At 38.8% G+C, this 12,495-nt stretch overlaps 2 protein-coding genes across 2 annotated transcripts; one reads left to right on the top strand and one right to left on the bottom strand.

The window, feature by feature from the left end:
* The first annotated feature begins 7,501 nt into the window (after positions 1 to 7,501).
* Positions 7,502 to 10,111, top strand: NCU03097 (nucleotide-sugar transporter). Its single transcript, XM_958774.3, has 3 exons — positions 7,502 to 8,564; positions 8,637 to 8,931; positions 9,006 to 10,111. The coding sequence occupies exons 1-3, from the start codon at positions 7,707 to 7,709 to the stop codon at positions 9,917 to 9,919; spliced, it is 2,067 nt and encodes a 688-aa protein (XP_963867.3). The 5' UTR covers positions 7,502 to 7,706; the 3' UTR covers positions 9,920 to 10,111.
* On the bottom strand, positions 9,946 to 11,914 carry NCU03096 (bromodomain associated domain-containing protein). The gene is made up of 3 exons (XM_958773.2): positions 11,165 to 11,914; positions 10,118 to 11,072; positions 9,946 to 10,059 (listed from the first exon to the last, which is right to left on the bottom strand). The coding sequence occupies exons 1-2, from the start codon at positions 11,565 to 11,567 to the stop codon at positions 10,780 to 10,782; spliced, it is 696 nt and encodes a 231-aa protein (XP_963866.1). The 5' UTR covers positions 11,568 to 11,914; the 3' UTR covers positions 9,946 to 10,059; positions 10,118 to 10,779.
* Between the last annotated feature and the right edge of the window lie 581 nt (positions 11,915 to 12,495).

The following is a 12,495-nucleotide window of genomic DNA, read 5'->3' as shown; positions in this document are numbered from 1 at the left end:
TTAATATTTATAATTTTTTTTTGCAGTACTATTATAGCAGGATCCTTATAGTACGGTTTTAATAGGGTAATAAAGAATATTAGATAAATTTAGTAATATACGGAGAGTATAAGTTAGTATACTAATTTTTTTTCTCTAATAATTTTAATAATTTAGAAGGGTCTTAAAAATTTATTTATTAATTTGGCGCTTAGGTAGTATTATTTAATATACTTTATATTAAGTAAAACCTAGCTTTTAACGTTAAACTCCTTTAATTTTTAAATTTTATTATATTATTTTATATACCCTTAATTAACGACCTTTAGAATTACTATAATTTCTACCCGCTTACAAAGTAGTTTATTAATTTAATTAGTAATTATTATTAATAGGATTATCCTCCGCCTTCGCTCCGAGTCCGCCGGTTCCTAAGGATAATATTCTAAGAGTAGTTCCGAGGGGGATTTTCTAATAGCGGTATAGAAATAATTATTATACGTTTACTACGTTAGCGTGATTTTTTCGGCTTAATTAACCTACTCTATATTATAAAAGATTTGAAAGTATAATTCTAAATTCTAATTTTGCCTTTCCGTTTATCCGTCTATTTGGGGGTATTAGGCTATACTAAGGCGTCTACGAATATTTAAGAATTGATAGTAAGTTTTCTAAAATTGGTTTATAAAAAGGCTATTTCTATCCAATATAATCGAATTTAGGAGGTTAAATTGCTAGAAGATATTTCGTTAGAAGAGGAATATAAATTATTAAATATCGATTGTCTTCTATATAGGGATATATAGGGTATATTTAGTAAAGCGGTTAATAATAATGAGGATTGCGTTGTAGGTCCGATTAAATATAGGGTTAAATAATTTTAGTATTCTAATAATAAAATTATACGAAATATTTTATTAGAGGATAGTAGGGATAGGTAGCGACCTTAATAATTTATATAGTTAGTAGTTACGTAATTTAGCCTTCTAATACGCTAGATATTTGCGAACGTATAATTTAATATCGGTTGTAATAATAAATTAATAGTAGAATTAATTAATATATTTTAACGTTTTCTTTTAGTCCGGGTATCCGGCTATTATTATATTATAGTAAATATAGAGTAGCTTAGCTTATATCTATTCCGGGATATAAATTTAGTATTAATATTATAGTATTCTATTTTCCCCTATCTTCCAATTCTTTATTCGTTTCCCCCCTTCGCTATTCTTCTATACTTCCTTAATAATAAATAAATCTTCCTTTTACGCTTCTAATAATTACTACTTTAATAATAGTAGCTACTCTTTATCCTTCTATACTTTTACTACTATTATATACCTACCGATATTTCCTATAACAATACTTTTATCCTCCCTCCTTAATTTAATAGTAGCTTCGCCTACGAACCTTACCCTCTTTTTTATTATTCTATCCTCTCTACTATTACCTTTAATTTCCTTTCGCTTCCTTTCCTCCTTATTTAATTCGTCCTCCCCCTACAAATTCCGCCTTTCCTCCTATAATTCAGCCTTTTTATCTTCCAATATTTAACCCTCTTCTATTTCACCTATATCCTATTACTATTCCTTCTCTTCTACTACTATCTTTTAAACCTCCTTTTCAATTAAAATTATTTATTTTACTAGTACCTTTAATACCCAATTTTCCTTTATTGCCCGACCCTTCTTTTTACTCCTTTCAAAAACTTTTATTAATAGGTAGTCGCCCTTTACTTCTAATTTTCCCCCTTATAATTACAATTTCTTTAATAACCTATCTACTAGATTTAATTTTCTTAAATAATATTTAATCTTAAAGTTATACGTTATTAATTTTAATACCTACTAATTTTATTTTATATTTACCTATTCCTTATTTCAAAAATATTATAAATTTAAATAATTTATAATTACTAGGAACGGTTTATTTATATACAATAAGTATTACTTCTACGCCTTTAATATTCTTATAATTATTAATAACTCTCTATCTTTAATTTTATATTTAATTTCTTCCGGTAATTTCTTCTTCGAGAAGAAAGCTACTAGGTACTACTTATTACTATATAATTATATAAGAACCGCCCCAATTATAAAGTCTAATACGTTTATTTCTATTCGGATTTATAATATTAGGTCGAAATAGCGTAATATAGGAGCTTTTTAGAATAGTTTTTTAAGTTCTTCGAATATTTCTTCTATTTTTACTATAAATTCGAACAGCTTCTATTTATCCTCCTTTAATAATTTTATTAGGGGTGTAATTACTTTGGAATATAATATTATAAAGTATTAATAGAACCTTATAAACCCTAGGAAGATTTAGATATTATAAATACTTGCCGGAGCCTCCTATTCTACAATTGTTGCTACCCTCTTTAAATCTATTAATACGTTTTTTAGGGAAATAATATATCTTAAGAACGATACCCGCTTTATATAAAATTTGTACTTACTTAGGTTTACATAGAGGTTACAATTTTATAACCATTAAAGGACTTCCTTAATATAATTAATGTAGTCTTTTTCATTCTTACTATAAATTAGGATATTATTAAAGTAAATAATATATATTATATTTATTAGCCTTATTAATATATTATTAATATATATTTAAAATATTACTAGTATATTCGCTAATCCTATTAGTATAATTAAGAATTTATAGTGCTTATACTTCGTACGAAATATTATTTTTTCTTTATTTCCCTCTCGAATTCGAATCCTATAGTATACGTCCTTTAAATCTAACTTTATAAAGATTTTAGCTAATAATAACTAATTGAGAATTTTTTAAATAAAGGGTAATACCGTTCGATTTTTTTTGTAACTTTATTTAACGCTCTAAAATTAATATAGAGCCTTAGCTTTCTACCTTTCTTTAGAATAAAAATAATAGGGATACTCGTTAAATTAATAGAAGGACGAATTTATTTTTTCTAGAATATTTCTATTAATTATTTATATAATACTTTTAATTCTTTAATATTCAATATATAAATTAATCCTTAAAGCGCTAATTTCTTTTCAATTAGATTAATATAATATTCTAATCGGTTATATTAGGGTAGGGGTGTAATTGAAGTTTCGAATACCGACTGGAATTCTTCGTACTCTAATAGGATAATTGGTTTAAGGACGGTAGGTTCGCCTTTTATTTCCTTTGATAATTTTAAGGGTTATAGTAGCGCTAGTTCTATAGGGGGTACTAGGGTAGGGTAAATACTATTAAATACTATTCGAAAAATTTTTATTAGGGGGGTAAGGATTGGAGGTAATTCGGCCGATTTTATTACAATAAGTAGGGCTACGAATTCTAATACTAAGGAAGAGGGGATTTCGAATAGGATATTCGTATACGTAGGAGGGTAGAAACCCTCTTCTACCTTTACTATTTCCTAAAAGTCTAATAGTAGAATTAAATTCTATTAAAGCCTTATTAGGACGATTGTAGCGTTATATACTTCCTTCGCTAATATTATATTTAATACGAAATTACTAGCTTTAATACGAAATTAAAATAATTATCGCTACTAATTAATATTAGAATTCTATTTATAAAATTAGGGGTAATTAAAAATAATTTCTACAGCCGGGGATTTAATTATAATAAAAGTAATTCACTTCGTCCGTTTAATACTATAGGAATTACGTATTTTAATAAGATAGGTAGTCGTACTATATATAGGAATAGGTTGAAAGGAGAAATTAATAAGACAATAGGGTATTAAATTAATTTTTACATCCGACGGGAGTAAATACTTACTAATTAAATTTAATTCTACGTTCGAATTTATTAACCTTCGTATATTTTATTAATCTCTATAAATCTTTATTAATAACCTTATTTCTAAGTATATTTATAATTTACTTATATTATTTTAAACGGTTATAGCCGCCGTTCTAGCTATAATTAGCTTAGTATTTATTTTATATAAGGGGGTACTTATAGGGATAAAGCAATTTCGTATTAGATAGTTAATTTAGTTGTAATTATAATAGGTTCGGTTCGAATATACTACTACGAAATAGCCTATTATATTATATTTATAATAGGTATTTAATAGCTTTAATTAGGTATACTAGCTATATATATAGCCTTTCTAGCAATAAAGGGAATAAATAAGATTAGGGTTTATTTAGAAAATAGTAGAGGGGCGACGGGGAAAGTCGGAGGGGTTATTACTATAGGACAATTGAGAAGGAGTATTCGAAGAGGAAGTAGGAGGGTACGAAAACGAAGAAAATAACGGAGTATACCCTAAAGATATTTAATTTTAGTAATACAATATAAATAATTTAATATTTTCTAAGCCTTCTAATTATTCTATATACGTTATTACTTCGTTTATTATATTAATATTAGCTATTGAAAAGACGTTTTATTTAAAAAGGGGGTATAATTAATTAACCTAAGCGACGACCCGAGTATACTTTAATTAATTATATAATAAATTGAATTCTTCGGTATAATAGCGGTTATAAAAGTTACGAATAGTTTCTGAAGCGTTTTACTATATACATTCGAATTTATTAAAAGTAGATTATTTAATAGTTTAAGTATTATTATTATATTCGGTTTTTAAGAAAGTATAGAGGTTGTTCTATATAGGTATATTATAAATAGTATTATACTTAGGCTTACTATAGAGAGCTAATATATATTTAATTTATACGTTCTTAGAATTACCTTCGATATAATTGACGGCGAACGAGAGGGAAGTATAGGGGTACTCTTAAAAATATATATCGATGTTATAAAAATAATTTTGTAATTATAAGAAATTTTCGCTAATAAATTTAGTAATATTATATTTAAAACGGTATTTAATATAGGCTAATATAACTATAGTTAGTAAAGGAGTAATTATAGCGGCGGCCGCCGACGAAGGGGTAATAAGGGGAGGTATAATAGAAATACGAATTTAATTATAAAAGAGGTAATTTTAGTAATAGAACTTAACGGGGATAGAAGGGTAATTTCCTACTAAATTTTATTCGGCGAGGCTTACGAAAGCGAATTACTCCTATTAGAATATATATAAAAGGAGATAGTTAAGGAGGAATTTAATTGCGGCGAACCGAAATTCGAATAGTTGCTACTTACGTATGAGCTTATCGGCTTTTAAGATTTGGGGGTATAATTAAGGAGCCTAGGGCGGTATAGGGGGGTAGTCTTCATTACTATTTTCTTTAATAGATTCTATAGTAGGCTAGCGTTATTACAATAAAAGTAAAGGAGGTTGAATTATTTTAATTATAGTAATTACGGGGGTAGTAGTATAAGAGGGGTAAAGAATAGCTTCGGCGGTGCGAGAGATAAATTAGCTACTATATATGTATATTTTAATAATACTAGCTTAATTTCTAGAGGAAGAGCTATTAATTTATTAGGAATATAAGCGAAAGGTAGGCTGAGGTAATTACGGTTGTGGCTATACGTAGGGGATGGTAAATTAGGGGTTAATTTAAAAATATATTAATAGTTACTAACTATAATAAATTACGCTTCGTTAAACCTTTTTTATATTTGTGTAAACTCTATTTATCCGTTAACAAATATTATAGAGCCTCGTACTAGTCTGGCGCCTTAGTGCGGTGCCGGATTATCCTTCCTGCGAGCCCGACCCGATATAGGCGTTATCGTTAGTAATCCCACGCGTTGGTTGACGAAGGGGAGCAGCAGCCGCTGAGGTGCTTCTATACACGAATTCTTAGCCTCCTAACAATAATACTCGCGATTATCTCTATTCAACAATATAGCGGTAATACGGTGGGCGTTAAGATTTTCGTTAGCGGGGTTGATGTCTATATATAAATAGTCTTTACGTAGATAACTCCCGTTACTACTACGGTTACCCAACGCAATACCCTCGAAACTACCTTCCTACTTCTTCTTAACATTAAAAATAACGTTTTTTATTATATACTAGAGATAGATCTAGTGCTAGGTAATAGGGAAGACTACCCGGCAAACTCTCTTATATACTTTATTATAATTTATAATAATAACTAAAAGGTAGGGGATTTTATACTTTAAAAGTATGGCCTCGATTTACTAAAATACCTATATAAAGTATACTTCCTTCTCCCTGCTAAATAAACAATAATTAATATTAAAAGTCGTATGTATAGCCGTTACACTATATATTTAAAGGAGAGGTATATCAAATTTATTAATTTTATACGTACAATCCAAACTTATAACCTCGGGATTCTTTTTTAACTACTCAATATACTAAGGATAATTCTAAAATATCTTCTCTATTAAACTATCTTCCTTACTATTATAACGGTAAACGTCTTTAAAAATACCTTTAATCTTATTAAAATAGTCCAAAAATTATTAGGTAAGTATAAGGGTACTAACTAATCTCTATTTATTAATAATTAATATATTTAAAACGTTGCACCCCGTAATAGTAATATCAAATTCCTCCCGGATAGTTAAAGCGATATTGGTTAATAAAGTCTTTAATTATTTAATTATCCTTAAAATACTAGTTTCTACTTCTCCAATACACTAAAGACAATAATTAATAATATAGTAATATACACCGTCTAAATTAAGGTCGTAACAATAGTTAGACCTTATAAGGCTGAATTACTATACCCTCGTTTTAGTATAGAATACTAACTTTACCTTCTACTTATAGTTCTTTTTTATATTGGCCGCTATAGGTCTTTAGATAAGCGCATCGTTTTTACACTTCTACCCGGAATAACTCTTACCTTTAATATACTCTAAATTATATTATATTAGCTCGCTATTACGGTAGTTACTAGGGCGCCTCTTAATAATACTAAACCCGAGGTCTCTAGTAATGCTACTAATCTTAATAAAAGCGGTATCGATATTGTCCTAGAGACGAGAGGAGAAGGCAACGAAAGTAGGCTCCTCCTTCCCTAACTCCCTATCCCCCTCCTTCTTATTTACTTAGTTTTAGTCCGATAACGACGATAATAACGAGGAAGAGTTCGAGCTCGAACTTAAGGTCGATAGGGAGCGGCGGCGGTAGAAGGGAATACAAATTAGAACGACAGCGGGAATTAGAAATAGCTTCTCCTCTTTAACAAGCTTATTAATATCGAGAAACTCTTTATTATCGTTGCGTAGTTCGGTCTTAATTTATTTAAATAAAGGGGTTAGATTAGGGGCGCGTACGGGCGCGAATATAAGGGAGGAGGCGGTTAAATCGATAATTTTAAGTATTTCTATAATATACGGTTAATAATTTCGATAACGGTAAGTAAGGCCTCAATACTACACTTACTGACTACGATAGTAAATAATGACGGCGACGGCGATATACTTAATTGCTTCAATCGTTACTACTAAGGTACAGAGATGTCACAAGATGTTGCTCGCTAGCAAATTTGGCGGGCGCTAATATAGTTGTACCATTGGTCAGACTGCCCCCACACAGGCCATATGGAATCGAGCACAGTCGCTTTATCCGGGTCGCCTTTTTTCCATCGTATGAAACTGGGGTGCAAAGCCAATGACCGCCGCGATCTCCCACCACTCCACCGCTCATCTGGCCTCGCCAAGTCGCCAACTCTCGAGCGTCGCAAATCTCAGCCCATCTCGATATGCTTCAGAGGCTAGCACGGCTAGCAAGGGACCGCTCCAACTTCTCAAACGTCTAGTCGCACCGTGTACCTAGAGCCAATTGAAATCCCCTGCCCCTAATAATGCATCTCCGTCCATCTCGTTGAAATATCATGTCTCCTCCCACCCAAGAAGGAACATCACCGACGACGCTCTCCGTGCTCTCCCTCGACGCAACCTCTGCCTCATCCCCATCACCAACCGGCGATAACACCCCACACGCCCTCCCAGGAACATCCTCAGCCTTCACAAGCGGCATCGGCACCGCGGGTGCAAGTGGACACGCGACACCCACAGTCTCTGCACGACGCACAGGTACAGGGTCCTACAATCTCGACATCAGCGGAGACGAAGACCCACACGTTACCGTTGACACCGTTTCCGTCCCTGTGGTCCTGAGTACCACTCCATCTGCAACCTCGACCCTGAAAAGTAAACAACACTTTGACCTAGCGATATGTGCCCACGACGAAGCTGTTAAACACACAGACGCAACACCATATCTCAACTCGGACTCTTTCGACATCGAAATGGCTCCCATCAGTGGAGTAGGGGGCGGCCACCGACGCCGGAGAAGCAGTCTTATGAATCCCGTTGGCGCATCCAGCAGCAGCAGACACCGATCTCCGAGGCCACGATCATCGGCAGGAAAGGGAATCGATTTCGACGAGGTCAAATCGGTTGGGGAGGATACAAGGGTGCAGGAAGTTGCGGGACGCTATGACGGACCTAGCGATGACGACTTATCGGACGAGGACCTCCATATCGACGAAGAGGCCGGCTTGACAGGTGCGGACAAACGGAGGAAGAGCCGCAAGAGAAGTCGCAACACCCAGCTTGACCAGAGGATAGCGAGGGACAGGATCTCGGAAGCAGAGAAGCTAGAGGCGGACAGGGCGGTGCTCAAGAATGCTGTCATTAACGTGACACTGATTCTCCTCTGGTACTTCTTCTCATTAAGCATATCCTTGGTAGGCAAACACAACCCTTCCTGTTTATTGTGAACAGAGAGATGCTAACTTTTTGCTTTCTACTATCACCAGTATAACAAATGGATGTTTGACCCAAAGAAGCTCAATTTCCGATTCCCGTTATTTACCACCGCTACACACATGCTCGTGCAGTTCTCCTTGGCATCCATCGTCTTGTTCTTCTTTCCCTCGCTACGACCAACAAATGGGCATAAGTCGGATCTGGGCCAGTCGAGGCATGAACCGGAACGGCCTGTCATGACCAAGTGGTTCTACCTCACCAGGATCGGTCCCTGCGGATTGGCGACCGGCCTCGATATCGGGCTGGGCAATGCTTCGTTACAATTCATTACCCTCACCTTCTACAGTAAGTTGCTCTGCCGACGACCTTTTAACACTACCTCGTGTTACAGCAGTATCCGTTGCTAACCATTCTCTCAGCCATGTGTAAATCCTCCTCGCTAGCCTTTGTCCTCCTCTTCGCCTTTCTCTTCCGACTCGAATCACCCACATGGCGACTAGTAGCCATCATCGCAACCATGACCTTCGGCGTCGTGATGATGGTCGCCGGCGAGGTCGAGTTCAAGCTAGGCGGCTTCCTCCTCGTCATCTCCGCGTCGTTCTTCTCTGGCTTCCGCTGGGGTCTGACCCAGATCCTGCTTCTCCGCAACCCGGCCACGTCCAACCCATTCTCCAGCATCTTTTTCCTCGCCCCCGTCATGTTCCTCAGCCTGATTTCCATCGCCATTCCCATCGAAGGATTTTCGGCTTTGTTTGCCGGCTTGAAGGTCATCGCCGAGGAACACGGCATGCTCATGGCGCCCTTGCTCATCGTCTTCCCCGGAACCATCGCCTTCCTGATGACCGCATCCGAGTTCGCTCTGCTGAAGCGTACCTCGGTCGTCACCCTGTCCATTGCTGGAATCTTCAAGGAGGCAGTCACCATCTCAGCCGCGGCCATTGTCTTTGGCGACACCATGACGGTCATCAACGTCATGGGCTTGCTCGTCACTTTGGCCGCCATAGCCATGTACAACTACCTCAAGATCTCCAAGATGCGTCAGGATGCGCAGAACAACGTCCACAGGGCTCACATGGTCGGCGGTGACAGTGGCAGCGGGTCTTCGTCTTCTGCCTCTACCAGCCGCAGTGGAAGCAGGAGTGGAAGCGGAGGCAGCAGCAGTGAGAGAGACGGAGAGGGCGAGGATGTCGAGGACGAGGGCAGGGGATTTCTTGACGGTGCTGTAGCGGAGACGCTGTTCACTGCGGATGGGGATGTGATCAAGCGAAGCCCGGATTTGCCTGCCACGAGGGACAGGGGGCGGTCGGCGGACCAGACGCATAGGGCTGACTAGTGATTTTGTTTTGTCATGTTGATCTTGGGTTTCCTTTTGTTATTAAGGGTCGGCATCCATTTCATTGGATTCTTGGTAAATTATTTGAATACAAACATGAATCTGTGCATAAAAGTAGCAGATGGTTCCATCCGTCGTATCTGTTAGGGCTGTCTTTAGTCTTGGTCTTGCCGCATATTCAATGGATCAGGCACTTACTTGTTCGAAGAGTGATACCCACCATGTGTGTTAATCTTCAAGAGCAGAACATTGCGCTGGCAAGAACGTCATAATGCATCAAACTCTTAAAACAACCGTCTGTTAAATGATGCCATGAAACTCACTTTGAGTCGTATTTTTGGCGGTACTCGTCAGGGACCGAAATGGTGGTCAACTCTGTTCATCATCCTGTCCGTTCCCTATCATATACAACAACACAGTACAGTCTTCCAACTGCTGCCCTATCATCCAACCTGGGTATAAAGTCCATACTTTTCCTTGCTGCAAGCTGATACTGCCCTTAATAGGATATAACACAACGCAAGCCACTCCCCACCAAATACTAGTTTTCTTCAAATGCTTCGTCTGAGTATCCAGAACGCCATCGCTATGCTTTTGTAAACCGCCAAAACCCAACAACTGGAATGAAACATCTCGACTTTGCCTTCAGTCTTTCCACTTATTCTCTTCCCCCACCCTGGCCCAGCGGGAGGACCCTGCCTGCTGGTTCCTACTGCAACATACGTTTAAAAATCCATTGGCGTTCGCCTGCAACCTCATAATGTCGGCATCGATAACTCGGGGCATAACGTCAGGTCCTTCAACCTCAGGCAAATGACCCGAGTCTCAGCCAAACTCCAGGACCTCGGTAGTGTATTCGCTCATTCCAAGTCCATGGGGTCGGCTAAGCTCTGGTCGCCAATCGAGCTCAGCCCGGAGCTTGGCGGGCGCGAATCTTCCCTGTCGCCGTTGATGCCCTCTGGCTTGTCTTCTTCTTGGGGTTGTGGTTGTGATGGCGGTCGTCGCGCAGCTTCCTTCATCTTCTCCTCCCATAGTGCGATGCTGTGGTATTTACCACCTTCCACCTCGACGTTGCCGTGTTCGATGCATTTGCCGAGGAGCGAGCCCGTGTAGCGAGAGTCGTCGTCGTTTTTGCTGTGTTTTAGCTTGAGAGCTATAATAGATAGACTGCTGTTAGCTGATCGGATCGAGTCTGAGGTGAACTTATCTGCCGGGACCTGAACACAGGCAGAAGATTGAACTCACCATTGAGATAATCCGTCGCCTCGTCACTGTCAAGCGCTATCCTCTTGATCTCCTTGTTGACCGGACCTGCTGCCCACGCGACAAAGGCGTCCACTCCCCGAGTGTCTTCCACGCCGTTATACAGCTGTTCCAGTTCCGATTTCTCGGGTAACAGAGCGCCGATTTGCTGCAGGGCCATGCGCACGTCGACTATCGTTGGTACCAGCTCGCCCGTCTCGGGCTCTTCGTTATTGTGCGCGGCGAAGGTGGCTGTGAGGCGACAGAGTGCGTCCAGGTAGCGGGCGGCCATATCAGTTACTGAGTCGAGGACAGAGGTGCGGGCGCCGTGGTAGCCGGCTGCGCGGAGGATCTGGAGAATCGAAGGCCGGAGGAGGGCGTGGTAGAGGTATGGTGGGGGTGTCATGTTGGCGAGAGTCGCTCGGTTTCAGCTAGGTAGGTTTGATGTCGAGGATGGCGTCGCGTTGCTCGAGAAATGTCGTTGGGAAAGGTTGTCGTCTACAAAGGTGCCAGGTCTGATTGGATATGATACAATCAAGAGGGTAGGTGAATGGGCGCGCTGCAGATCAAGAACTGCCATACGCGCCTGGCCTCGTGCACTTGTTCTTCGTTGTCGAGACACTGTCTGCGAGGTTTCGTGTCTTTTTGCTTGTCGATGCAGTGGGGACGACAAATAGTCAGAGTCGGAGACTGATCAGCTATACCAAGAAAAATGACTTGGGCTGAACCGTGGCGATTAGCAGCGCGTTGCTGGCAACAGATGGAAATTGGTTTTCCTCCAATTCAATCGCAGGCGACGAGGTGGGTTAGGTTTTCGAGGGAGTTTGCGGGCTTGCGGCAGGCAGCTCTAGTGGGGCGGGGATGGGTATCGTCACTGCCGTGCAGTGTGTTCTTGGAACTGGGTCCCTTCAACGCTCGCCGGAGGTGAAGGCCACTGCGTAATATCGAAGAAGTCACAAGCCGACGAAGAGTGCCAATGCATGCGTATTAGGAAAGTTTTGTTTGTTAATTATGGTTGACAATAGGGAAAGGAAATAAAAGAGGATTGGATGAAAGACAGAAGGCATAGAGAGTTTCCGGGGTCTTGGCGGGTGAAACTGAGGAGGCATAAAAGTAGGTCCACATTGTCACGGCATCGTGCTATATTCAAAGTAGTATAAGAGGTAAAATAGTATCTTGGAGGAATACAAGCTTCTTGGCAATCCCAAACCTTCTTCTCACTCGGGCCAGTCGCATTGATACCTCTACACTAGAATGGGTGATTTTCATCAGGAAAGCACATGTCAAGTCGAAGTACACAGGACGTTCTGGAACAGTTGGACAGCGGCACGTTT

Source organism: Neurospora crassa, linkage group I (assembly GCF_000182925.2).
Source record: "Neurospora crassa OR74A linkage group I, whole genome shotgun sequence".
NCBI lineage: Eukaryota > Fungi > Ascomycota > Sordariomycetes > Sordariales > Sordariaceae > Neurospora > Neurospora crassa.
This window is presented reverse-complemented; position numbering and strand designations above follow the sequence as displayed.

Excerpts from the sequence above, each read along its gene's own strand:
- NCU03097 (XM_958774.3), top strand. The coding sequence starts at position 7,707 with ATGTCTCCTCCCACCCAAGAAGGAACATCACCGACGACGCTCTCCGTG. Across the intron at positions 8,565-8,636 it reads TCTCATTAAGCATATCCTTG|TATAACAAATGGATGTTTGA; the intron begins GTAGGCAAACAC and ends TACTATCACCAG. Across the intron at positions 8,932-9,005 it reads CATTACCCTCACCTTCTACA|CCATGTGTAAATCCTCCTCG; the intron begins GTAAGTTGCTCT and ends CCATTCTCTCAG.
- NCU03096 (XM_958773.2), bottom strand. The coding sequence starts at position 11,567 with ATGACACCCCCACCATACCTCTACCACGCCCTCCTCCGGCCTTCGATT. Across the intron at positions 11,073-11,164 it reads GGCGACGGATTATCTCAATG|CTCTCAAGCTAAAACACAGC; the intron begins GTGAGTTCAATC and ends TATCTATTATAG.